The sequence below is a fragment of the Musa acuminata genome, chromosome BXJ3-2, assembly GCF_036884655.1.
Source record: "Musa acuminata AAA Group cultivar baxijiao chromosome BXJ3-2, Cavendish_Baxijiao_AAA, whole genome shotgun sequence".
NCBI classification, from domain to species: Eukaryota; Viridiplantae; Streptophyta; class Magnoliopsida; order Zingiberales; family Musaceae; genus Musa; species Musa acuminata.
Window position 1 is genome coordinate 2,664,370 of NC_088350.1, and position 27,294 is coordinate 2,691,663.

Here is a 27,294-nt window from a genome sequence, read left to right on the forward strand (position 1 = left end):
ATCCTTGGACATGAATCCCTCAAGCTATATCATATACACCGCCTCCTCGAGGTTGCCATTGAGGAACGCGATTTTCATGTCCACTTGCCAGATCTCATAATCATAGTGTGCTGCTATAGCTAATAGAATTCAGATGAATTTTAGCATGGCTACAGGTGAGAAGGTTTTGTCATAGTCAACACATTACCTTTGACGATACCCTTTAACTACTAGCATTGCTTTATAGGTCTTTACTTTTCCATCTACGTCGATCTTCTTCTTGAAGATCCACTTACAACCGATGGATACAATACACTCAGGTGCATCAACTAGGTTCCAAACCTTGTTGGAGGTTTGAGGATCAATATCCTCAACATCCTCTCCTATAATATGTCTCACATGTCTTTCAGGAGGATGAGATACTCTGTCGAACCTATGTAAAGTCAGAACTTGTGTGCTAGGTACTTGAACAGACTTGGGCTATGGAGTGGTGCTTGAGCTAGGTTCTTCAACCTCACTCAACTCTATCATGCTCTCACTATCTCTACCAAGAATGTGTTTCTTCTCAAGGAACACTACTCTCTTGGCTGGTTCTCCACCTCATTGTTATACTCTGAATTTCTCAAAAGCCTTAGGCTTGTACTTCATTAAGTACACATATCCATACCTTGAGAAATCATCAGTAAATGTAATAAAGTAGGAGTAACCTCTAATGGCATGAGTTGACATGGGTCCACATACATCACTATGTATGAGTTCCAACAGCTCAGTGGCTCTCTCTCCAGTTTCACTAAATGGAGAGTTGGTCAGTTTTCCACGAAGACAAGGCTCGCAAGTTGCATATGACACATAGTCGAATGGATCTAGATATCCATTATTTAGCAACTTTTGAATCATTCCCTCATGGATATGATCTAGCCTTCAATGTCATAGGTATGCATCGTTCACCCCATCTCGTTTCCTCTTAGACACTTACATTCATGATATGTGGAGTAGTGTCTTGCATAAACAAACCTTTATGCAATATTCCTCTCGTTAATCTCCCCTCGGCTTTGCTAGAATTTACAATAAATTGTAGATGTGATAAGCAATACTGGTATCCAATACCAATGCACTATCACAAAAATCTGACAATTGGAGATTGATCATGAATGTACCTGAAGGTTCTCCAAGCTTCTATTTCGCCCTTTCTGCAAGGTACTCTTTGCAGTTCCTCTTCCAGTGCCCATCTTTACCACAGTGGAAGCATTGGCCTTTGTCCTTTGCTGGGTCTTTCTTAGCAACCTTTGCTTTACCTAGTTTGCCCTTGCCCTTTCCCTTCTTAAGGGACCTTTCTGCTTTCCTTTTCTTTCTGGTCTCACCAGTGTAGAGAATTGACTTCTCTTTCTTAATAGTACTCTTTGCCTCCCTCAACATATTGAGGAGCTCTGGGAGAGTCACCTCAAGCTTGTTCATATTAAAATTCATTATGAACTATGAAAAGGAATCTGGTAGGGACTGAAGCACAATGTCCACACACAAGTTATCCTCTAGGACCATTCCTAGACCTGTGAGTTTCTCTATCCACTCAATCATCTTTAGGACATGGTTCTGAACCGGTGTCCCCTCAGTCATCCTAACGCGGAAGAGGCTCTTGGATATCTCATATCGCTGAGTCCTTCTCTGTTCCTCAAACAATTTACGGACATGTAGGAGAATGGATCTGGCATCCATCTTTTCATGTTGTCTCTGTAGCTCAGGAGTCATAGAGCCCAACATATAGCACTAAGCACGAGTGGAGTCATCAATGTACTTCACGTAGCGAGTGATCTCATTCTCGTTTGCCCCTTCTTCGGGCGTAGGCATCACTGTATCAAGGACGTACACGATTTTCTCCGCTGTGAGAACAATTCTCAAGTTACGGAGCCAATCCATATAATTTGGACCAGTGAGGCGGTTGACATCAAGTATGCCACGTAAGGGATTTGAAAACGATATTTTCTGAAAATAAAGATGCAGTAGAAATGAATAACATGCAGATTTTGCAAGAAATAAACTATCAAGATATGGACTTCTATCTTAATATGCTCCCACTATTTTACTAACGAGTCACGCGACACCCTCAGCACGTGAAACGGAAGTCTCCTGCAGACTTCTATTGGGGATCAGGATCCAATCAGCGTCTTAGTGTAACCTCGAGGGACTCGACCAATCACACTAAGCCTAAAAGGTAGGTAACTCTTGCCGATCATAACTCCTTGTGATTCCCGTCCTGTTCGGCCTCCGAATCACCATGGCCTCGAGGGACTCGACCAACCATGATGCTCGGTTAAGTCAACACCTTTGTTACAAGATGAGTCTGATTTGATGATGTTGAATCTCGTATTTTGATGATGAAACCACTTGATATATGTCTATGATTTAATCTGCGTTTTGAGTGACGCAAGATGCTTCGATCAGGATGAGACAATTAAAGAACGAAAATCATGTTGTGCCGGAGGAACATGTCAGAAGATTGGACGTCGGGCCGGTGGATCGGTCGACATATCGACAGAAGGCTTCGGGCTGTGGACTCGGGCATCGGGCCAAGAAGAGCAGGTATTGTGCCAAGGATATCGGAGTTGCGGAGTCAACTGGCCGATTGGGCAATAGGCTGCAGGAGAGGACGATGCGCTGAAGAATCAGACAAAGCGTCGAGGGACCAATGACATGCCGGACAACTTGGTTAATTGCTTAGGATTAATTATCTCGATCGAAGTTTTGTTTTAAGTGTGCAGGATTAACTACGATGAAAATAAGATATGCAACAGGAGTTGCGCCGGAGTCAAGACAATGATCACGTTGTGAGTTTCAGAGTTCGACGGAAGTTCGGACAGTCATCGGAGGTTCTGCGGGAACAAATCCGAGAAGTCCATGAGCTTGCCAAAGAAGCTCGTTGAAACTCACCAAGTGGATCGTCGTAAGTCCAGGAGTTTGCCGGAAGTCCACAGGAGCATCATTGAGGGTTCATCGGATGATCGACGGAAGTTCGCTGGAAGAAGCGATTGACGCACCGGAGCAAGTTGCAGTAAATGTCTTAGGAAATATCGTAGTTAGAACAATGATTAAGTTGGAAATGGGAGCTGATCCCATTAACTTAATCTTGGGGCAATTGGGACCCTGAAAAACCCAAATTGGGCCGAATGGATCAACCCATTCGGACCCTGATTTCTGCCAAGCGGTTGAACTGCCCAAGGCAGGAGGTTGCACCGCCTGGGCTCAGTCTCCGAGCAAGACTAGGAGGTGCAACCACTCCAGCCAAGCGGTGGCACCGCCTGGGCTTAGTCTCCGAGCGAGACTAGGCGGTGCAACCTCCCCTGATAGGAGGTGGCACCGCTTGGGCTCGGTCTCCGAGCACTGGCTGAGCGGTGCAACCGCCTCAGTCAGGAGGTTGCACCACCTGAGCTCGGTCTTCGAGCTCTGGCAGGAGGTGCAACCGCCCCTGACAAGAGGTAGCACCGCCTAGAGGCTCAGTCTTCGAGCTCTGCCAGGCGGTGCAACCGCTCCAGTCAGGAGGTGCAACCGCCTGATCTCGGAATTCCGGGAATTGACAGTTTTGAGCTCCAAATTTGAACTGGGTTGGGCCTATAAATACCCCACCCATTCAGCACTGAAATAGCACTGAAGAAACATCGAAATCCTGATCTTGTTCTATGATTTTTAGAGCTCAAAATTGTTGTAAAGGCAAAAAGTTCTTCTCCCTCTTTTCTTCCAAGTTCTGAGCTTTAAAGAGAGGAGAGAAAATTCTGTAAGGGTTGTCTCCTAAGCCCGTTAAAAGGAGTGAAATTGTAAGAGGGTGGTTGGCCTTCGCATATTGAAGGAATGCCTCTAGTTGACATCGGTGACCTCGTCGGTGGAGGAAGCCAAAAGTGGAGTAGGTCAAGATTGACCGAACCACTCTAAATCTCGGTTTGCATTTACTTTGAGCATATTATCTTTACTGTAAACCTCCTCTAAAGCTTACTGCCTTCTGCGCATATACGATTATGTTTCAAGCTCTGCATTTTCCAAATCGGCGTTTAAACGTAAATCGTTTTTATCGTACATCATATTTCAGTTTGCGTTTACGTTCTGATTTCTATCTTAACTGCAAACTGCCTTTATATTTTTGCTTTAACTGCATCTTGCTTGGTTACAAGTTAAAGTGATTTACGAATCAGATTTTCTAACGAAATCGCTCTTATCGTACGAACGCGATTTTAATCGTTGAAAGTTTTCTGCTGCACTAATTCACCCCCCCCCCCTCTTAGTGCTCTTGATCCTAACATATGATATACCCTCGAGGGACTCGACCAAGCATACCATGCCCTCAGGTCACCGGTGACATTTCTATGTCGTAAGCAAGATAGCGAATCGCGATATAGGTGAGTCTCGAGGGACTCGACCAACTCAACCTACACCGGGAATCAGTTCCTACTTATAACGATGGAAGGCCACGTGGGTCAATCTAATTGCCTCACGTTTATCGACTTAATATTATCGAGAGATGTTTCTATGATTTGGTCTCCTAATATGACATGTCACACATATACATATTTAATATATATCTACATCGCATGCAAATATATATACATATCTAGTATGTGTATAAGCAATCACACCAGATGATTATGGACCACAACCTAATATGATTAGGCCCGAGCTAGTAGGCCTAATTACTCACATCAAGATCTATGTGTGCAACGGTGCATCTCCATGCCCTGTGATCGTCCATCTCGTCCTCGTCGGTTCCGTCAACATTTTGATGCATCACGATCGTCCGTCTCGTGGGTCCCGCTATCGCATCCACGCTCCCGCTGCGCCTCCTCATGTAATTACAACTTAATCATAAGCACGCAGGCCCGACAATAAACGAGAAATATAATGGAGGCTCGCAGACCTCAATAATAATAATCACAAGTACACACATCACACGGTCCATGATCATCCGTCCACACATCATACATCACATGTATAAATAATCATCATCATGTAGGACTACTAGATAATAATAAAAATAATAATCAACTAAACCTTTCAATTAATTAATATTTTCTGAAATCAGGGACATGTAGGAAATTTCTCAATTCCGAAGGGTATTTTCATAATTTGGATAAAAGATAGAAACTGAAATTTCTCAAATTCACAGGGGCAAAACTATCCTTTTACCCAAAACCCTAATTCCCTCTACTGTTGCCGCCGCCGCCACCCTACTGGCGACGGCCTATGCGACGGGGCGAGGGCGCTACCCTCGCCTGCAGGCGGCACGCCCGCTAGCGGCGCTGCCGCTGCAGGTGAGTGCCCCCGCGGGCGGTTCTGCCGGCAGGGCAACGCCCGCAGGCGGTGCACCAGGAGTTTCGCCCGCGGGAGCAGCGGCGCGCGGGAGAAGCGGCCGCAGGCGCCTCTGCCCGCGGGTTGCTAGCCCTGCCGGATGCAAGCCTGCTGCAAGCAGGCCGCCGACCGGTTGCTGCAGACGCAGCCCTTGTACTGCCCGCCTTCGGCTGCATTGCACGCACGTAGATCGAGGGCAACAACTGTTGCTGCCCTTCCTAGTTTTTGCGTCAACGATTTTGACATCAAAATTCTTCCTAAACACAACACACGCAGTTCAAAACCAATCATTCGCACGAACAACCTGGCTCTAATACCACTGCTGGGAAATCTTGGGGGCGACATCACATGTGCAGCGGAAGAACAAGAAAACAAAATCCCCGATTCCCAAAAAGATGTTCGCCGTCGTGCGAAGATTGGTGCGCAAAATCTGCGAAACTTAAAACTGTGTATAGAGTAGATTGTGTTACCTAGGGAGATCGTATATCCCTATTTCCTTGCAGATCCTTAGGAGAGGGCGAAGGAGGTCAAGCGTCCTCCTCTCTAGCGGTGATCCACACAACAGGGTTGCGACGACGCTCCTCAAAACTCCAAGCCTGCTTTGAGGTGGAGAGGGAGAGGAGAATAGGAAAGGCAAGCAAAGGCTCTAGCCCATGAGGCTATGAATCCCTCCTATTTATAGAGGTCCCCTGTCAAACCCTAATGGGTCCTCCCCTAGTGGGTATTGGATCTGCATCCAATAAGACAAGGGCTCCGTCGGATATCTAATATCCGAACCTCTACTCATTGCAATGCCTACCATATGTGTGTGACCCTCTAGGCCCAATATCGAGCTGGTCGTGAGTCATACCTGTCAGAACTCCTTCTAACTCAGTGAATTATTATCTCTGTAATAATTCACTCGACTCATCGACTACGGACGTACTAGGCCACTACGCCGTAGTCCCCAGACGATACAGGGGAATCCAATCCATTGGACCTATCTGTCCTCAGTTATCGTGTACCTATAGTCCCTCATCCATCTAATATCCCAGAGACCGTATATCGAGCATGGTGCTGTCAGACCCATACGGTTTCTACTCGAGTCTCACTCTAATCGGATTCTCCCGGAGAACTCTTTCTCTCTCAACTCGAATGACCCTGGCCAAGGATTTGTCTGAGCAAGAACACATGGGATATTCCTCTCATGACGTCGAGAGTGGATAATCCTCTATCGACACTCAATAGCCCTCGTAAGGTTGACTACCACTCCCAATGACCAGTTGTACTAGATTTGAGACTGTCAAACCTATAAGTCTAGTATCAAAGAGTGGAGCACTCATACAGGACATCCTTGGTGTCTCAAGTCTAAGGACCAGATATACCACTAGGACTATGAAATCGCTGTCTGACAATAAGGCATCATCAACCATCCAACATTCCGTAAGCGGATCAATCAGTGAACTCATTCTCCAATGAGCACCTGGACTGTATCCCTAGTGTCCCTACACGAGCAGCTATGAGACCAGCTGCATCCATCATATGGACGGGTATACAGCACACCAGTCTGTCCGGTTATCACGATGTCCCTCTCGAGTAACCTATGACCGGGATTATTTAGGATATGTGTTTAAAGGTGAATCGATCTCATTATCGTGATCTCATCACGATCCGATTCCCATTGCACAAATCCAAGGACATCACAATATATGTATGCATTTATGCAATAGTTATAAAGTGATATACGCCAAAATATAATAAGCAAAAAGATTTTGTATCAAGTCACACGTGCCATCACTCACGTGATTGGCTTGCTGGGCACCTATGACTAGTAGTTTTAAGTTTTACGGATTTTACGCACCAATCTACACATGACGATGAACATGTATTAGGAAATTTGGGATTTTTTTGTTTTATGTTCTTCTGCTACACATGTGATGTCGCCCCTAGATTTCCCAACAGCTAAAGTGCAGCTTTCTCCAGCAAAAGTTAGAGTACCTTGGGCACATAATATCAGAAGGAGTGACGGTAGACCCAACAAAAATTGAAGTAATGCAGGGCTAACTGAAACCTACAAATATGAAATTACTATGCGGGTTCCTTGGACTAACGGACTGCTATCGAAAATTTGTGAAGGACTATGGGAAGATCAGTGCACCCCTCACTTCTCTACTGAAAAAAGATGCCTTCCAATGGTCGAACAAAGCCTCCGCTGCCTTCGATAAACTTAAGGAAATCGTGACGACGACGTCGGTGCTAGTGCTATCATATTTTAATTGACCTTTCATTATTGAAGCCGACGTATCTGAAATTAGAATTGGAGTTGTTCTCATGCAAGATGGTCGACCACTCGCACACACCAGTAAGGGTATTGTCTCCCTCCCATCAAAATATGTCAATATATGATAAGGAGGTGCTCGCCGTTGTGCACGCAATAATGAGGTGGAGACCCTACCTGATCGGTTGGTGATTTCAAATTAAAATCGACCATAGAAGCCTCAAGTACTTTTGAAGCAGAAGATATCATCCCCTGAGTAGTGAAAATGGATAACCAAACTTCTATGATTTGATTATGAAATTATTTATAAAAAAGGGAAAGAAAATATTATTGCAGATGCACTCTCACGGCTACTTGAGTAAGCTAAAATTTACCCATCTCTATTCCTACCACCGGCTTCCTTAAGGACATTAGGGAGGAATGGAAGAAGGATCCAAAGATTAGTAATATTATAAAAAAAATTGGGGAAGGATCCAAGCGCAATAGCTCACTATACTTGAGATTCGAGGGATCTATGCTACAAAGGTCACTTGTGCTTATACCCGACTCCCCTTGCATCAAAATCATCCTGTACGAAATACACTCCACACCTTCAATAGGACACTCTGGATTTCTGAAGACCTACAAAAGAGTGAAGCAAAATTTTTATTGGAGATGGATGAAAAAAATTATTTCTGAATATGTGGCACAATGTGATGTATGTCAACAACAAAAGTGTGAAATAGTGGCGAGTCCAAGAAAGTTATAACTACTACCCATACCAGACTCAGTGTGGACTAACATCTCCATGGACTTCATCGAAGAGCTGCCACCTTCCAAAGGTAAAAGCATAGTCCTTATGGTAGTTGATCGACTTACGAAATACGCTCATTTTTGTGTTATGCAAAATCCATACACTGCTACTAGTATTGCTCAAATTTTCATAGAAAATATTATTAAACTATATGGGATGCCAAGGTCCATTATAAATGATCGTGACAGGATCTTCACTAGTAAATTTTGGACTGAGTTATTTCAATTACAGGGCACCAAACTCAAGATGAGCACAGCATATCATCCACAAACTAATGACCAAACAGAGGTGGTGAATAGGTGTTTAGAGATGTACCTTCGGTGTTTCGCTAGTGACCGGCCAAAGGAGTGGACGAAAAGGCTTCCCTAAGCCGAATGGTGATATAATACTACACATCATTCATCTACAAAATGTGCCCCATATGAAGCACTGTATGGTCGGCCGACCCTTGTGATTCTAAAGTATATAATTGGCTCAGCCAAGATAGATCAAGTCGACCAAGATTTAATTGACATGGACAAACTCTTACAGTTGCTAAAGGATAATCTCTTTACTGCTCAAGCCGGAATGAAGTAGCAAGCCGACACACGACGAAGCGAAAGAGAATTTTCAGTAGAAGATTGGGTTTATCTTTGCTTGTAGCCATACAAGCAATTCTCCATCAACACCAAGCCTCCATGAAGCTATCCCCACATTTTTATGGGCCCTATCAAATCATAGAGTGTATTAGAGTCGTGGCATACATACTTAAATTTCTTCAGGATGCTAAAATTCATCTTGTCTTCCACGTGTTATGCCTGAAGCCCAAGTTGGAAGAACACGAGTCACCCCAGATCTAACTGCCTAACACCACTGATGATAGAGATATTCAAGCCCAACCACAAGCCATCCTTGATCGCAGAATCGTGATGCGTCGCCGACGTCCCTCTACTGAGGTACTAATGCATTGGAATAATTTACCACTCGAAGATGTCACATTGGAATCATATGAGGAGCTAAAGACCTGGTTCCTTGAGTTCATAGAATCTCAGCCTTGAGGACAAGACCGATTTGGAGAGGTCAGACTTAATAGGACCCTAGTAGGGTTGGGTCTTACTCAACCAAAAAGCAGCTAATAGAAACCCTGTGAGATTATAATAAACCCTACATAGCCACCTCTATCTTATAAAGAAGAGTGGCTAAGGTTTATATTTGGGCCTTTGGGCTTCCTAGCTGTCGCCCACCCCCCCCCCCCACCCACCCCCACCCCCCCTTTTTACTGGGCCGGTTGGCTAGGGTTGAGGGCAAAATGGGTAACTCACTTAGGAAGCACCCCCTAGGGCTAGGGTTTAGAGTCCTATATAAGCATGTAGCCTCTATCTCTTTGAGAACAAGATCTATCTACAATTGTAGCCATATGATCGATTTCTAGGAGGGTGGAACCCCTATAGCATTCCAAGGATTGATCCCCCTCAAAGATCAATCTATATAGAATTCTATTTGGGGTTCTCTCACCCACCATGATATAAAGCCAAATTTTTTCAAGTAAGCAACCCATCCAAGGATTAAGCTTCTTTTATACCTTGAGGAACCTTAAAGCTTGATGGTATGAAAAAAGAACAAACTCCAATCTGATAAAATAACCTTCCCAATGTCGCAAGGCTTGAACTATCGCATACAACTCTTTATCATATGTTAAATATTTTGACCTAGTATCACCTAGTGTCTTATTGAAATAAGCAATTGCTTTACCTTTTTTAATTAGAATAGCTCATATTCTAACACCAAAAACATCACACTCCACTTGAAAAGTCTTGGGGAAGTCGGGTAATGCTAATACTGGTCCTTCTATGAGTCTTTTCATCAATAATTTAAAACTTTCTTTAACTTTGTTAGTCCATATAAATTCTTTATTATTCAAGACATCTACCACCGATAAAATGACACCAAGCCATGAAAGCTTTGAATACATATGAAACTCCTACATATAGGCTAATCAAGAATAGCCTTCACCCTTTTTCTCATCCATTAGTAAGTCAATTGCACTTACCACAAAACCTAAAAATATATCTTTATTAGTCATAAAATAATATTGTTTAGATTAATGTACAACTATTTTTCATAGAGCACCTTGAATACATTTTCTAAGTGCTCTAGATGATATAATTTATCTTGACTATATACTAAGATATCATCAAAATAAACAACAATATACTTTCCCATGAACTTCTTCAAGAATTGAGTCATCAACCTAGTAAAAGTACTAGAGGTGTTGGAAAATCCAAATGGTATGACAAGTCATTTATACAACTCTCTTTAGTGATAACTCATATGAATCTAGTGACAGCCAATATGAAGGTCAATTTTAAAAAATACCTTAACACACAAGTATGTCAAACACAGATCCTAAATAATCCCAGTCATAGGTTACTCAAAAGCGACATCAAAATAACCGGACAGATTGGTATGTTGTATACCCGTCCATATGATGGAAGCAGCTGATCTCATAGTTGCTCGTGTGGGGACACTAAGGATATAGTGTAGGTACTCATTGGAGAATGAGTTCACTGATTGATCCGCTCACATAATACTAGATGGTTAATGATGTCTTATTATCAAATAATGATTCCGTAGTCCCAATAGTGTATATGGTCACTAGAATTGAGACACCAAGGATGTCCTCTATGAGTACTACATTCTTTGATACCAGACTTATAGGTTTGGAAGTTCCAAATCTAGTACAATCGGTTATTGGAAGTGACAACCAACCTTACGAGGGCTATTGAGTATCGATAGAGGATCATCTGTTCTTGGTATCATGAGAGAAATATCTTGTGTGTTCTTGCTCAGATAAATCCTTAGGCAAGATCATTCAGATTGAGAGAGAAAAAGTTCTTCGGGAGAATCCAATTAGAGCGAGACTCGAGGAGAAACCGTATGGGCCTGACAGTACCATACCCGATATATGGTCTCTGGAATATTAGATAGTTGAGGAACTGTAGGTACATGGTAACTAAGGACAGATAAGTCCAAAGGATTGGATTCTCTTGTATTATCTAGGGACTGTGATGTAGTGACATAGTACGTCTGGGCCAAAAGGAGTTCTAATAGGTATAACTCACGGCCAGCTCGATATTGGGCCTAGAGGGTCACACACATATGGTAGGTGTTGCAACGAGTAGAGGTTTAGATATGAGATAACCGTTGGAGTCCCTAACTTATTGGATATCCAATAAGCCCATTAATTATTAGATCTTATGGATGAGATCCAATAAGAGCTAATAAGAGATTGTTGGGTAGAGATCCACTAATCTAAGAGGCTTGGGTAATTGGATAGAAATCCAATACCCAATAGGGTAGGATCTATTAGGGTTAATTTGGAGACTCTATAAATAGGAGGGAACTAATGGCCCACAGGTTGGGGCATGGAGATTTGAGGAGCATCATCGTAGCCCTGCTGTATAGATCACCGCTAGAGAGGAAGACGTTTGACCTTCTTCATCCTCTCCAACAGATCTATAGAGATTCAAGGATATACGATCTCCCTAGGTAACCCAACTATCTCACACTTGATTTTTTATGCCGCAGGTTTTGCGCACCAATCTTCACACGATGATGAATACCTTTTGAAAAATTTAGGATTTTTATTTTTTTTATTCTTCTGATGTCATCTCTAGATTTCCCTACACTATCAATACATATTCTCTATAAAATATCCTTTTTAGGTATTAAAAGAGTGAGCATAATAGGGCTAAGTGATTTTTTAATCAGTCATTTAGATAGCAAACTCTCTACTTGTTTTTGTAATTCAATATGTTCTTTTAGTGACAATAATAATGAGGAATGTTAGAAACTATAGCATGTAGAATAAGTCAATCTAATGTTTGATATTATGAAGAGGGGATAAATCAATTGAAAGGTCATCAAGAGCCAACCCTTGAAATTGGTCCTTCAGAATCTCCTTGACTCTTTCTTGATAATCTCCATTGGCCACTAATGCATTAGCAATATTTCCTTTCTTGTAGGATTGCTTAAACTCTTTATTAGTTACCAAACTAACTAAATTATCATATTGTACAGTGGTAGGAGCTTCCTTTGATGGCTACAAAAGAAACTTTATATCATCTTTGATAAGAGAACAAGTGTTCTTTCCCTTATTATAGTGAGTATTTGGATCAAATTGTCATATCCTATCAAGAAGTAAATGACATACATCCATATGAAGTATAATAAAATAAATTTCATCTTCATACCTCCCAATAGAGAATTTGATCTTATATTTTTGAGAGACCAAGATCTCTCCACCTTTCTTGAACCATAAAACCTTATATGATGTTCGACGATGTATAGATGTAAGCTTTAGTTTATCCACCATAAGCTTAGAAATCAGATTCTCCCCTATAGTTCTAGAGTTTTTTATCTTCTTAAATGGTTCCCATTTACTTTTCTCTTTAGCCTTAAGTGCGATTTGGTAAGCCTCCTCACGAGAGTGAATAGAGTGCATCAAAAGTTCACCATACAAATTGAACTTCAGCCCACTTAGGTATATGGCCACAAGTTGATCATCATTTTTATTCAAGCTAATTCAGCTCATTAGCTTATAGAATTACTCAATGCAATCAACAACATATTAATCATGCTTCTGGTGTAGTTGGTGAAATTATTGATAAAGAGTTTAAGGATAATCCAAAGGGAGAAACTTCTCATCTAACTTTAGTTTTATTTCAGCCCATGTGTTAACCCATGGAATACCTCTTCGCTCACATTCTCGTTGATATTCTTACCACCTAATAAGAGCATGCCCTTTCAATTTTATAACCACAAACTATACTTTTTGAATCTCATTAAGATTTTTTCACTCAAAGAGTGCTTTCAAAGAGGCAATCGACTCACAATACTTCTCGGGATTAAGTGAGCCTACAAATTCTTCTACATTAACTTGAATACTCCAATCTGTTCCTTCAAGAGCTCTCATTAATTTATTCATGGCTCAATGATCACTAATAGGAGCCATAGAATTTGTTGTAGAACTAGAAGAATCAATTGCATCATTGCTATGCTCACTCCTTGCACCTATTGAATTGCTCTATTGGCTTTGAGTAGGAGAAGCTAAAATTCTTCGGAGGAGATCAGTCATAATCTGCTTCTAAGTTTCATAAAATCAATATAACTCAACCATTTCTGCATTTAAATTAATTTTGTCACCATTCCTCCTTCGTCAACGGGCCATTGATGAAGGATTGAGAATCCAAAATAAAATTATAATAATTTGATAGATGCCTAGTAATTTGATAATGATTTTCAATAGAGAACTCAAAATCATGCATCATTTTTTTTTTTAGATAGTAGACAAACATATCTTTCTAATGATATATGGCATGTCTCTGGACTCCTTGTCAATAAGAGTAGTTTAATCTAAAAAATTAGCAGAGAACATAGTTCAAAATAACAAAGCGTAATCTGCTTTAATACCAATTTGATGTTGGTCAACACTTGCAAATTTGGCTAAGATCTAAAGATTTCAACTGAGAAGGATGTGTCTTGGGATGTCACTCAACAAAATTTGGCTCCGATCTAAAGATTTCGATCGAGACGAATGCCACTGGATGTCGTTAATCGCGGATGTCACTCAACACAACCAACCCAATAGCTTCATAGGAATATTCAATCTAAGCAAAACCTGCTAAGAATTATCCTTAGATTCTTTTAGAGAAGCAAAACTAAAAAATTATATTCTTTTTCATTCTATGGAAAGTATATATTTCTCAAATAAGACCCTTTAGCTTCTATAATAATGATAAACACATCCAAAAAAAAAATATCCCAAAGCAGTCAACACACTACTTACTAGAAGACTCTTAATGAGTGCAATAAAGTGACTATAGAATAAAATATATATATATATAATAATAAGACTCTAAAATATAGTTAATTAGTAGTAATATAAAATTAGATTATGCACTTACATCAACCATTAAAAATTATTTTAAATTTATTGATAAGTCATTGAGTGATATATTAATGGAAAAGTTTACTATAACTTAATATGATGGATGACATTCGAGAAATTTAATATCATATTTTTAATATAATTAAGAAAGCTATAAAGCTAAAAACTTTAAACATGAATATATGACTTTTTTCTCATATAATTTATTTTTAATTCTCTTTCGTCTTAATTTGACCTATTTAAATTTTATTATAACACGAATAATGATAAGTAAAACCTAAATGAGCTGATTAGTATATGTATTTAAAAAAATTAAAATTTAAGTAAAAATTTTATAATATTTTGGCTACTACTTAGAAAGTGTATAATAAGAAAATATAGGTGAAATATAATCCACCAAATAAGTCATTTGAGTTTGTAAATGCTATACAAATTTATAAAAGGAAAGCCTTAATAATAAAGTGTTATTTCTATGATAAGAAAGGTTGATCGATTATAAAATTTGATTTGAAATGAAAGGTGTAAACTTTACATTTGTACATTTCAATTCAAACAAAAGTCTATTCTAATACTTGATAAATTTACGTTGGTGTTTCACTTTATGTTACTAATAATTTACAGTGACTCATTTTAATATAAAAACTAAATAAATATAAAAGATTTATCATTATAAAAAATTATTTCATAGTGAAAAGAATAGTAGCAGGTATTTATTTCCTACAACTATAGATGAATTATCATATAATTCCTGAGGATATATGTTATATTTCTATAATTCTATATATTTTGTTGATTTATTTAGAATTATTAGGATATTATCTTTTTTTGTTGGTAATAAATTTTGTATATTTATGGTTTAATAAAAATTAATTTTAAAATTTTATATCTTTTTATAGAAAATTAATTTAAATTTTGAGTTTATAAAGATATTAATGATTTTATAATTAAATGTTAGAATAAATAGTAGTTTCATTAATGAGTTTCTTCAGATTATATATACTTATATTTGTTACCCACTCAATGTCCCTTGTTTTGTAGAGAAAGGTTTTTATCTCTTTTATATATGACATGTAGAGATATAAATATTTATATCTAATATATGAAAGATCTTAAATTGTTAACATCCTTTACGTGTTCATCAATAAAATTGAGAGATAATTAGATAAAAAAATTAAAATAATCCGATAAGGGTGATGAATTGTGGATATAATCTTGATATTTTTATTAGATTCTTAGAAAAGTAAGGTATAAATTTTATTATCTAATCACATTACGAGGATAGTTAAATTTGGTAATAATAGATTCCTTAAAAAATGATAAAATTAGTAAGAGTAAAAAATTATAAAAAATTTAATATTGATATTGAGACGACATAGGTTTATACTCCTTTACCACTTTTTATTTGAGAATATGTTATTCCTTAAATTATAAAATGATTTATAGAAGGTAAATAATAAAATAACATGATAGATTCTTATATAATAAGGATATCATTGTTGATGAACTTTAAGATCAACTATGATAAATAATTTTATGAATATCTCAAAGGAAAAGAAGACCTGTTATTATGATAATTATATAATATATTTGTAAGAATTAGATTATAATATAATAATCAAAAAGTCTCTTATTATTTTCATAAGTTATGAAAAATAAGGATTTTGAAAAATGATATGATGTAATAAAAGGAGAATTTAAATCAATGGACTATAATAATGTTTGAGAACTCATTAAATTATCTAATAATTATAAAAGAGTCAATTGTAAATTAGTCATTGAGACTAAATGTGACTCAAAGGGTGATATCAAATAATAAAATTAGATTTGTGACTAAAGATTTTTATAAAAAAGAAGGCATTGACTATAATATGAAATTTTTTTTCTAATTTATAAAAAATATTTATTAAGAATATTTATAATATTGTAGCATATTATGATCTAGATGGATTCATAGAAAAGGAGAAAGGAATATTTGGCTTACAAACATAGAAAATCTATTTATGACCTTAAATAAACTTCTAACTAATTATATATAGTTTCATAATATTATTATTTTTTTTAAAATTTAAAAATATATTTAAAAATCAATGAGAGTAAGTTTATTATATTGGTCTTATTTGTGAATGATATTTTGCTTACTAGTAGTGATCATGGTTTATTATATAAAATCAAGGAGTTTCTTACCAAAAAGTTTAAAATGGTTGATATATATGAGGTAAATTATTTTATTGAGATAAGGATAAATCTGAATGATTATTTAAGATTATCTTAAAAATGATATATTGATCGAGTCTTAGGAATATTGAGTGTGTAACTTTATTCAGCAAATGTGACACCTATAACCAAAGATAAAAAATTTAGTTAAAGCTAATGTCCTAAAATTGATTTGAAAAATAATAAAATGAATAATATTTCTTTTGTATGCATTATTGAAAGTCTATTATATATATGTAAACTTATTTCATATTATATATCATTTTATAGTCATAATATATATATTAAAGTTACTCAAAAATAAAATATTAAAAGACTAAAAAAAAGTAATAAGATGTTTGTAAGGGACAAAGAACTATATGCTTAGGTATAAAAGGTCATATTAGCTTGAAATGATAGAATTTTTAAATACTAATTTTAAAATTATCTTGACGATAGAAAGTTGACTTTAAAATTTATATTTATATTAGTTGAAGGGATAATTTATAAGAAAAGTATAGAGAAATTTATTATTACATTATCAAAAATAAAAGTTGATTTCAGTATATACTTTCAAGTCACTAATCAAGTTTTGTAGTTATAATATTACATCTTAGGACTTGGTGTAATTGACTTAATTACTAAATCAATAAAAATATTTTGTGATAACATTGTAATAGTTTTCCCTTAGAATGACAAGTACTTTAGGGGTTCTAAACATATCGAGATAAAGTACTTGATGGTTGAAGAAAGAGTTTTGAAACAACTAATGTTAATTGAGAACTTGAATTCTACTATATAAATTTATTAAGGAGCCCTTATATAGCCTATGGTATCTAAAAAAATATGTTTTATGATATGATTTATAAGCAACCTGTTAGGATCGAGTCGGCACTAAGAGGGGGGGCTGAATTAGTGCAACAGATAAAAGCATCGGTTTAAAAATCTTCGTATGTTAAACAAAAATTGATCTCGGAAGATAACTTGAAAGTATGTTTGTTCGTAAGGATAGTGAAAGCCAAGTAAGGAGAAAGTGAAGTAATTGTAAAGTAAGTAAATGACAATAATAGAAATGCAAACCAGAATTTATAGTGGTTCGGTCTTTATGACCTACATCCACTTCCGATTCCTCCTCCGTCGAGGTCATCGACGTCCACTAATTGTCTTCCTTCAATAGATGAAGACCAACCACCTCTTTATAGTGTTTTCTCATTTTCACAGGTTTAGGAGATAATCCTTATAAACCTCACACATCTCTTGAATGATCACAACACTAGAAAGGGAGGAGGAGGACTCTTTGCACTTTTATAATACTTTTAACATCCCAAGATTTCAAGATATTGTTCATACTTTCATGTCCTTTCATATAGAAAAGAGTGGGATATTTATAGGCCCAATGGCTTTAGAATTAGAGCAAAAAAGTATCACATCCCCGGATTTCGAGGTACTAACAGTACTACCGCTATTATTGGGTGGTACCATTGTCTGTAGACTGACACTGGGCGGTACCACTGCCTGACAGAGTTCAGAGACCGAGCTTTGGCGGTACCACCGCTTGACAGGGGTAGTACCACCGCTTGGTAGCATTAACTGCCAGCGGTACCATCACCCAGACCACCTAGGAGACTAAGTCACCAAGCGATGCCACCGTCGGCCATGACTTCAAGTGCTAAACGGACTGTTCAACCGACCTAGTTCAACTCTATTAAGGGCCTAATTGGAACCTAACTGAGTTAGTGGGATTACCTTCAATCTTAACTCAACTTAAGGTGTAACTACGATAATTAAGACATTTAAACAAGCAATCTTTGTCCGGTATGTCGATTGTTCTTTCGATGATTTTCTGATGAACTTCTCGGCGAACTTCCGGCAAACTCCCAACGAACTCTTAGCGAACTCTCGACGAACTCTCAGCGAGCTTCTGACGAACTCTCGACGAGCTTCCAGCACATCATCCAAATCTTCAACGTATCGTCCGATCTTTGACTCCAGCCCAATATCTGCTTTATGCCTTACTGCTATCGTAGTTAATCTTGCATATTTATCTCAACATATAGATTAGATCAAACACTTTGCCAATTGATTTCATCATCAAAATCCGAGATTCAACCCAACCCATAAAAAATATGATGATGTATGTTAAAGTATCTATTATAATTGATATTTTTTCTTACATAATTAAAATTATTTTCTTTTGCTATTTATTTAGTTGTGTAAATTATGTTTGTGTCTATAGGTATAGGTACCCATGGAGACTCACCCCTAATGGGGTGAGGATGAGGGATATTTTCTATTACTCATATGATTATAAGATGAAGTCGGATAAACCACTCCCCATCTAGTTTATATATATATATATAATATAAAAATATATATTTGTGAAATGATATCAACTTTTATAACTTTGACAGTACGACATTAATCGCTAACCAATATTATTATGATGTGTAAACTTTATAAATATTATTATTATTTATAAAATTTAGTATTACTAATTAGTTTTGATAATAGTTTTATTTTTTCTAAAATGGAATGAATTAATTAGGAGAATATGAAAAACTCATTAGTTTCACATACCTAATTATGTACCCTTGCCTCATCTAAATAGGGAATGAGGGATGAGACGAGGACCTAGAAACACTCATCGCCCTAGTCCCATCCCATTGAAATGTTTAATCTTGTTTATATTTATGTATGTATATATTGTCTTGATAAGATAAAATTACAAGGGGTATTATGAATTATATTATAAAAGATTAATAGTATTATAATACACTAAAAGAAGCATGACATATGGTCGTTATGACTCGTATTGATAGTAAAATTTAATTTAATATTATATTTATTAAATTTATTAATATATTTTTTTAATTTATATATGTAAAATATTTTTTTAAAATATTTGATTTTATAATTAAAGTAATTTTTTTTAAAAAAAATTAAAATTAAAATTAAAATTTTAATTAATTATTTTATATTTTAATTGATTAATGAGTAAAATGATATAATGTAAGATTTTGTAGCTTAATTAACTTAGGATAAGATATATTAAATATATATTTAGATTCTAATTAAGATTATTGAGTAATAAAAAATTAACTTATTTAGAAAATTTTAGGAGATATAACTTTCCTAATTATCTTTTTTGAAAGAGGACCTCTGTTCTTGTTCTTGTATATATATAATGATAAAATCTTCTATGGATCAAATATCATAAATAAGAAGAGAAAAGAGGTGTTGTAGATCGACACTATGGTATTTCAACGTTCAAGGTACTCAATTTGATTATGGCTTTAAAAGATAAGGATAATTTCTTATTTATCTATCATACTTTTGATTTCAATTATGATATTAAAAAATTTTAATTATAGTTTATTCTTATACAAGAATGATTTTATGATGGATTAAATTGATTGAAATTTATAAGATTTACCAACTGGACTTTTTATATTTGACGTGTCGTTTTATCATGAGCTTGATCGGTGGTGCTTATTTTTTTCCCATCACTAATAAAATATAACCATTGTTCCACCACGTTTTTTTTTTTTCTTGGTAGAACGGTGCAGAGAATTGAATCTGACGAGTCCACAATTTGAACACCATCACCTCCACCTCCACAAGGACTCAAAACCAAGCACGCCTTCAACGTATTGCTCGACCGGTGATCCCCATACGAAGGCGAAAAAAATATGTTTCCCAGCGCTAAGGTTTTTGTTTTCTGCGACAAAGTATCGAAGGATTTGACCAAATAAAACACAGAGCAATTGCAGGCGCAATGACGAGCATCACTGCCTTCGACCGGTTCCGGTCGAGCTGGCTGCGATCGACCGTTTCGCCATCTCGTTTGAGGCTACATCGGACTTTCACCTGATGATTCCAACACGAATCTCAAAAATAGGCACCATCAAGCGGTCCACTTGCTCGGTCAAACTTCACGCCAACCGCGGGTTGACCGATTCAACTCCGACGGTAAGCGGACCGGGACGGTGAGAGGACTCTTGGTTCCCCCGTATATACGAGGGATAAAAAGGTGGCGGTCGGTGTGCGTCCGCCATAATTAAATAGCCAATGTAGCAGCTTTCGGACACGTGGGGCCCAGGCGGAGGGCAGCGACAGCCTGCTCCATCGTCCTGCGGTCGCAACCAATCATTTCGCCTTGTGCTCTGGTGCATTTACGAGAAACCCCCTTTTTGCTTTCTTGAAGCGTCCCTCCGGCCGTCCGATCCTTCGCCTGATCCAGGGTCGTGATCTTAGGGTAGCGTTTAAGGTCGTCTGATCTCATGTCACGTGGGGCAGGACCGTCGATTTTATAGGCGGGAGGGAAGGAACCGAAATGAGTATTTTAGGTATTTTACTAGTCAGGTCGAGGTGGTCATTTTCGGAAATAACAAGGGTATTTGCGTCAACGGAAGGAAATTTAAGCTGGATTTTGAGGGGATCCGATGGGAATATTCGCTGTTTATTAACTAAAACCTAAAACTTAACAGTATTAATTGGTCAAAAATAGAGAAAGGAAAGGTCAGAAAATTACCAAGAAAATGTGAGACTAATAATAATTTATGCGGAGGGCTGGGGGTGGGTTGGAATTTAGTTTGACCGGTCAAAGAGAGCGTACGTCTGAGAACTTGGAAGAGGCTTTGCCTTTGACTGCCTTCGAAAAGAAAGTGGAGAAATTTATATACCACCTGAGGCGAGGAGGGTGGAGATGGAACTCCTCCATTCCTGATCCCTCTCTCGAATCGCGGCCGGGGAAGAAGGAGGAGGACGAGGCGAGGAGGGGTCGATCTTTCCCGTGCTTTTTCTCCTAGGATCCATTGTTTGATGTTGTTGATTGCTGTCGATCGGAAAAGAAGAGGTGTTGGGAGCCGGAGTTGGATCTTGTGAGCATTTTGGTTCTTCGGTTTAATTCTTGCTCATTTATGGATTTGTTGTGGCATGTAGTCCCATTTTTGTGTGTTTTTGACCGAATCTGTGGAGTTTCTCGACTTCTTTAGATAGGTTATCGGAGTTTTCTTTCTCCATTCCTGGATTTGGCGCAAATTTCCGAGATTTTATCTTTATCCTCGCTGTTAGGATAGGGATTTTGCTTGGGGTCTTGTTAGATCTCGGAAAGAGGAAATTGGTTCAGAAGCCTTGTTTGTCTGGTGTCCTGAAACGTGGTCCGGATTCGATCTTTGAACTTGCTTGGTGAAAAAAAGGAAACTTTTCGAGTATTCGGCGGCGTTCTAGCCGCAATACGGGACCTTTTGGCTTCCTAAATGCAACCCTTTTCGAATTACTTCTCCATTATTCCTTTCTAAATCTAAGTGATCATCCCGGTCCTTTATCAAGTTCCTCTATTCAAGCTAATTTCTTGGATGAGAAAAGAATTAAGTCTACTTGAAAACCTGGTGGTACCTGAGGACTATTATAGATTCTCCTTGGCCACATTTCTTGAGAGATCTAAATTTAGAGCAGTAAGCTCGGTGAAAGCTGGCGTCCCTTTTATGCTCGAGAATTTTACCTAGCATTGCGTGGCTTGCTCTTCCGTTTTGTTAAATAGGAAACTGTGCTAAACCTGGAAGATAAAGTTAGTTTCCAATGAGACACCCGCTAGTATATAGTTCTTTTTGCATAGATCTACTGTACATCGGTTTATGCAATTGAGAACCTGTAGCGAATGATGTGCTTGAGGTAAAAGCTCAGATGAATCTGAGCATTTTCTTTTCGTCAAAATATATCTTAGATTTATCTCGACAGTTATGAAATATTTTAGATCAGCTGCCAAAATATAACTTTTGGATAAGATTCTTAGCCATTTACTGTAGCTATGTTAATTGGTGACTACTCTTTGATTTTGTTCCTTCCTCAGCTGGCAGTGCGATATGAAATTGTAGGCAGCCGGAGGAATTGAGGGCTAAATTTGAGATAACTGTGCATTTAATTTGCTGTGTAAATGATTGCATGAAGTTAGTTATTTCTTTCAGTGGTTTTTTTTTTTCCTAGTCGTGTTCCTTGTAGAATGTAATTTTGTTAAAGTTTCTATCAGAAGAACTTTGATTTTTCATTTTTCTGTAAGCTTTAACATGTGGACCCATATACTTCTTAGATATTATGCTATTGGTCATATCTGTCAAATGAGACAATCAAGATAACTTTTGCATTTCTATTATGCCTACTGACATCCATTGTATGTTTGGCAACAGGTAAATGCTAGCTTCGATCTGAAAAAGGTGCTGAGGTCACTTTGAAATTGGGGTCCTATAGTTTCTATTGTGAGCAGATGGCCTCAATGAGCATGGTGCCTTCTTCAGGGTCCAAAAATCCGAGTGGCATTAATGTTGATGTGGATAGATTGCCAGGTGAAATGAGTGATATGAGAATACGGGATGATAAGGTAGTTGATCAGCTCCTTATATGCTTCTGAGAAGTGGTGTATATTCTCTGTGACATTGCTATGCAAAAGAAGAGTTATCTATTTGGCAAATGCGACAATACATGTGATTTACTATAACTCTTTTGATGACTATTGCAGGAAGTGGAAGCCACAGTGATTGATGGGAATGGGACAGAAACAGGTCATATAATTGTTACGACTATCAATGGGAGAAATGGCCAGCCAAAGCAGGTAAAAATATTAAGTGAATATAAAAGAAATCTTGAAGACAAGAGATATTTTGTTCTGATACAAATATAAATCATTTTCATGGAGGTATGAAGGAGCAGCCTACAGATGCAGGCCTGAGTACTCCTTTTGTGCACAAAAAAAAAAAAAAAAATTTAAAATCACCTTTTTTTTGTTTTTCTGTCAACTGAAAATGAACTGCAGCTACTCGACTTTTGATTTTACCTGCAGACTATAAGCTACATGGCTGAGCGTGTCGTAGGACATGGATCATTTGGAACTGTTTTCCAGGTCAGTGTGATGATTCTATTGGTCGACCAAAGATTTCATTATGCTTTGTTCTAGAAACTTGTAAACTCTGATTGCAATTGCCGGTAGAAGTTTTGTACAGCTATTTGTTACATTGCAGTTGCTTTATGAGAATGCTTTAATGATATGATCCTTGTTATGCTAATGTGCTGGAATTTTTTTTCAGACTTGTGAGATCATTTTAAAATATTGTATCTTTATTGTTTGTCCTTGGATTTAACTTTTTAAAGATTTATGATTTTAATATATTTCTTTGTGTTTCTTGTTTTCTCCTTTTAATAGGCCAAGTGTCTAGAGACAGGTGAAACTGTAGCTATAAAAAAGGTTCTTCAAGATAGGAGGTACAAGAACCGTGAGCTACAAACCATGCGCCTTCTTGACCATCCAAATGTTGTCTGCCTGAAGCATTGCTTCTTTTCAACAACTCAGAAAGATGAGCTATATCTCAATTTGGTACTTGAATATGTACCAGAGACAGTTCATCGTGTCATCAAACACTACAACAAGATGAACCAACGAATGCCGCTAATATATGTGAAGCTATACATGTATCAGGTTAGTTTGAGCTCACAATGGTTTAACATTTTATCGAATAACTTTCATGATTTAATAGATTAGATTATGTTGTAAAATTGTTATGCAATGTTATGGCATTTTGGTCAATATCCCAATTATTCAGTTGTAGCCAGGAAGATTAATGTCAGTATCCCGATCGTTGGCAAGATAATATTGTCAAAATGGCCAGTAATCTAGATCGAAAGTCAATTATGGTCTAGAAACTGATTATCTCAAAAATGTTGCTAGTCCCCCACTTGTTTTGTAAGTACTTCAAAATTTGTTGAAACAATTTCCTATTCTTTTTTTAACAGATATGTAGAGCATTGGCGTATATTCATGGCAACATTGGGGTGTGCCACAGGGACATTAAGCCCCAAAATGTTCTGGTATAGACTGATCCATTTCTTTTAACTTATTTTCTATGAGTCAGTACTTGATTAACATCAAATAACAAAATGTGTCTTTCTGCTTGTATTAACAATTTAATAATGGATATTGGTGAAGTTTCATTTTTGTTTGTTATCTTTACAGCAGTGGTAATAAGTACTTAATTTCTGTTGTATGTGGGTATCATTTATTTGCAAACAAGTCTTTTTTGATCACAGCATCTCATTCTGTTACAGGTTAACCCACATACACATCAGCTGAAACTATGTGATTTTGGGAGTGCAAAAGTCTTGGTAACTTTTCATCCCTGGAGTTATAGTTGACAATTTTAATGTTTTTTTAGTGGCTGTAATGCTGAAATCTTTGCTGGTCTTGTAGGTGAAAGGCGAACCAAATATATCTTACATCTGTTCTAGATACTATAGAGCTCCTGAGCTTATTTTCGGGGCAACTGAGTATACTACAGCAATTGACATTTGGTCCGCTGGTTGTGTTCTTGCTGAACTCCTGCTAGGACAGGTAGCTAAGATTATGAATGTGTTATAGTAGCTTACCATTCTGGATTGGATATTATTTTTACCATTATCGCTTAATTAAATTGATCTGTTATCCAAACCAGCCTCTCTTCCCTGGTGAAAGTGGAGTTGACCAGCTGGTTGAAATAATCAAGGTATGTTATGGTTTTGTTAGTCTGATTTTATATCAACTGCTTATCCTCTCATTTGTCCTCCTATGTAACTTTGCTGTTGCAGGTTTTGGGTACCCCTACAAGAGAAGAAATCAAATGCATGAACCCAAATTATACGGAGTTCAATTTCCCACAGATTAAAGCCCACCCTTGGCACAAGGTAACATAACTATATTTGCATTCAATTATCCATTTCTTAATTTCACGTAGTATACCTTCACTGTTGCTTTTTATATTTTTATTTTTTCTTATGATGAACCTTAATCATTACATCTACTTCCATCAGATCTTTCATAAGCGAATGCCTCCAGAAGCTGTTGACCTTGTATCTAGGCTTTTGCAGTACTCCCCAAACCTGCGGTGTACTGCTGTGAGTGTCCACAATTCCTTTCTGTAAATGACTGTGGAATGTTCCATCTTATGAAGTCTTTCTTGAATGCAGTTAGAAGCATTGATTCATCCATTCTTTGATGAGCTTCGAGATCCGAGTACTCGCTTACCAAATGGCCGCTTTATGCCCCCTCTTTTTAATTTCAAGCCTCATGGTGAGTCTTTATTAGTAACAGTGATGATCATGCAAAAAATGATTTTTTTGCTAATCATCTGTTAGAATCAGCAGACATTCATTTTGCTTTCATATGTTAATCAGAGTTGAAGGGAGTGCCAATGGAGACATTAACGAAGTTGATACCTGAGCATGCTAGAAAGCAATGTGCCTTCCTAGGATTATAAGTTGGTTGATAGGATGATTATCTGAGGAATGCCACACGAGTCTCACCTAGCAGATTATGTACTTCCAGCAAAATTGTTGAGTTGGTGGAGCATTTGATCCAAGCCTTTTGAGCTGTTTCTGTGTGTGATGGTAATTTCCCATGTTTGCAGAGTATGAAATGGTCTGCCACTCTCCCAAGAACTTGAATGTTTCTCTACTAACCCCTTTCTTTTTCTGACCGATTGTAACATTATATTATTTGCATAGATGTTGCTATTATTTAGTTCTTGAAGTATGGACCAAAATGCTTTGCTTGGATCTGATGTGTCATACCTGTTGAAAGTCATGTAAATGGTTGTTTAACAATCAAAACTCTCTGGTTTGATTTCAATTTGTTCCAAGTTGACCAAACAGTGAAATGTTGTTGCAATCAAAATGGCTGTTTGCTTCATAAAGTCAACCACTACAAGTCAAATTTTGGGGGAAGGTGCAAGTTCCTCTATTGTTTCATCCACTAAGATAATGGGGCCTGACTTAGAATTCACAATGAAAAAAATTATTTCTTTGGAGACTTTCATTCGATGGTTTTTTGTTTTTTGTTATCAAAATTCATTTAAGTTTATTCAACAAATGTCTAGAAAATTGGCTTTATATATATATATATATATATATATATATATATATATATATATATATATATATTAAAAGACTTCCTCCCTACCTCTCTTAGATTTCAAAGCTATTTCAAAGCTAAAGAAGAGGAGAAGGATATTTAGTATTTTTTTAATATTTTTATAACCAAAATTTTTAGATTTTTATTCAAACTTTTTATGTTTTTTTATGCAAGAAAGAGTGAGATATTTATAAGTTCTAATGACTTAAAAAATAGAGCCAAAAAATATCTTATCTCGAGTTTTCGAGATACTGACGGTACCATTGCTAGTATTGAGCGATATCACTGCCTATAGATTGATACTAGGTGGTACCATTACCTAGTCTAAGTGGTACCATCGTCTAATAGAGTCTCGAAGATCGGGTTCTGGTAGTACTACCACTTAGCAATATTAATTATCGACGGTTAGGCGGTACCACCACCCAGATCACCTGGGAGGCTGAGCCTAAGTAGTGCCATCGCATAACGTGGCTCTAAGTGGTTGAATGAGCCATCCAATCGGCCCAATTGGCCCTAATTAAGTTAGTAGGATTTTTCCTAAAACTAACTCAAATTAAAGTCCTAACTGAGATAGTTAAGGCTAAAAAAATGTATGATACAAGGAATATAAATTGTCCAACACGTCAATTGTTCAACAGAACTCTTGGTGAACTTTCGGTGAACTCCTGGCGATGTTCCGACGAACTCCCGATGAACTTCCGATGAGCTTTCACTCCTTCATTCGATCCTTCGGTGTATCACTCGATTCATTCGGCTCGATGCCTAATCAACTTCGATTCTTCTTTAATCGTTGTCTTTTCCATGATCATACATAGTCCTGCATCACTTATATCAACGCATGGATTATATCATTAATTCATCAATTGATTTCATAATCAAAATTT

General features: G+C 37.3%; 1 protein-coding gene across 1 annotated transcript; it reads left to right on the top strand.

The window, feature by feature from the left end:
• The first annotated feature begins 21,111 nt into the window (after positions 1-21,111).
• On the top strand, positions 21,112-26,128 carry LOC103973488 (shaggy-related protein kinase alpha). The gene is made up of 13 exons (XM_009388064.3): positions 21,112-21,359; positions 22,665-22,855; positions 22,994-23,086; positions 23,315-23,374; positions 23,675-23,947; positions 24,262-24,336; positions 24,574-24,630; positions 24,716-24,856; positions 24,957-25,007; positions 25,090-25,185; positions 25,312-25,395; positions 25,468-25,570; positions 25,675-26,128. Exons 2-13 carry the CDS (start codon positions 22,742-22,744, stop codon positions 25,755-25,757), a joined length of 1,230 nt encoding a protein of 409 aa, XP_009386339.2. The 5' UTR covers positions 21,112-21,359; positions 22,665-22,741; the 3' UTR covers positions 25,758-26,128.
• The last annotated feature ends 1,166 nt before the right edge of the window (positions 26,129-27,294 follow it).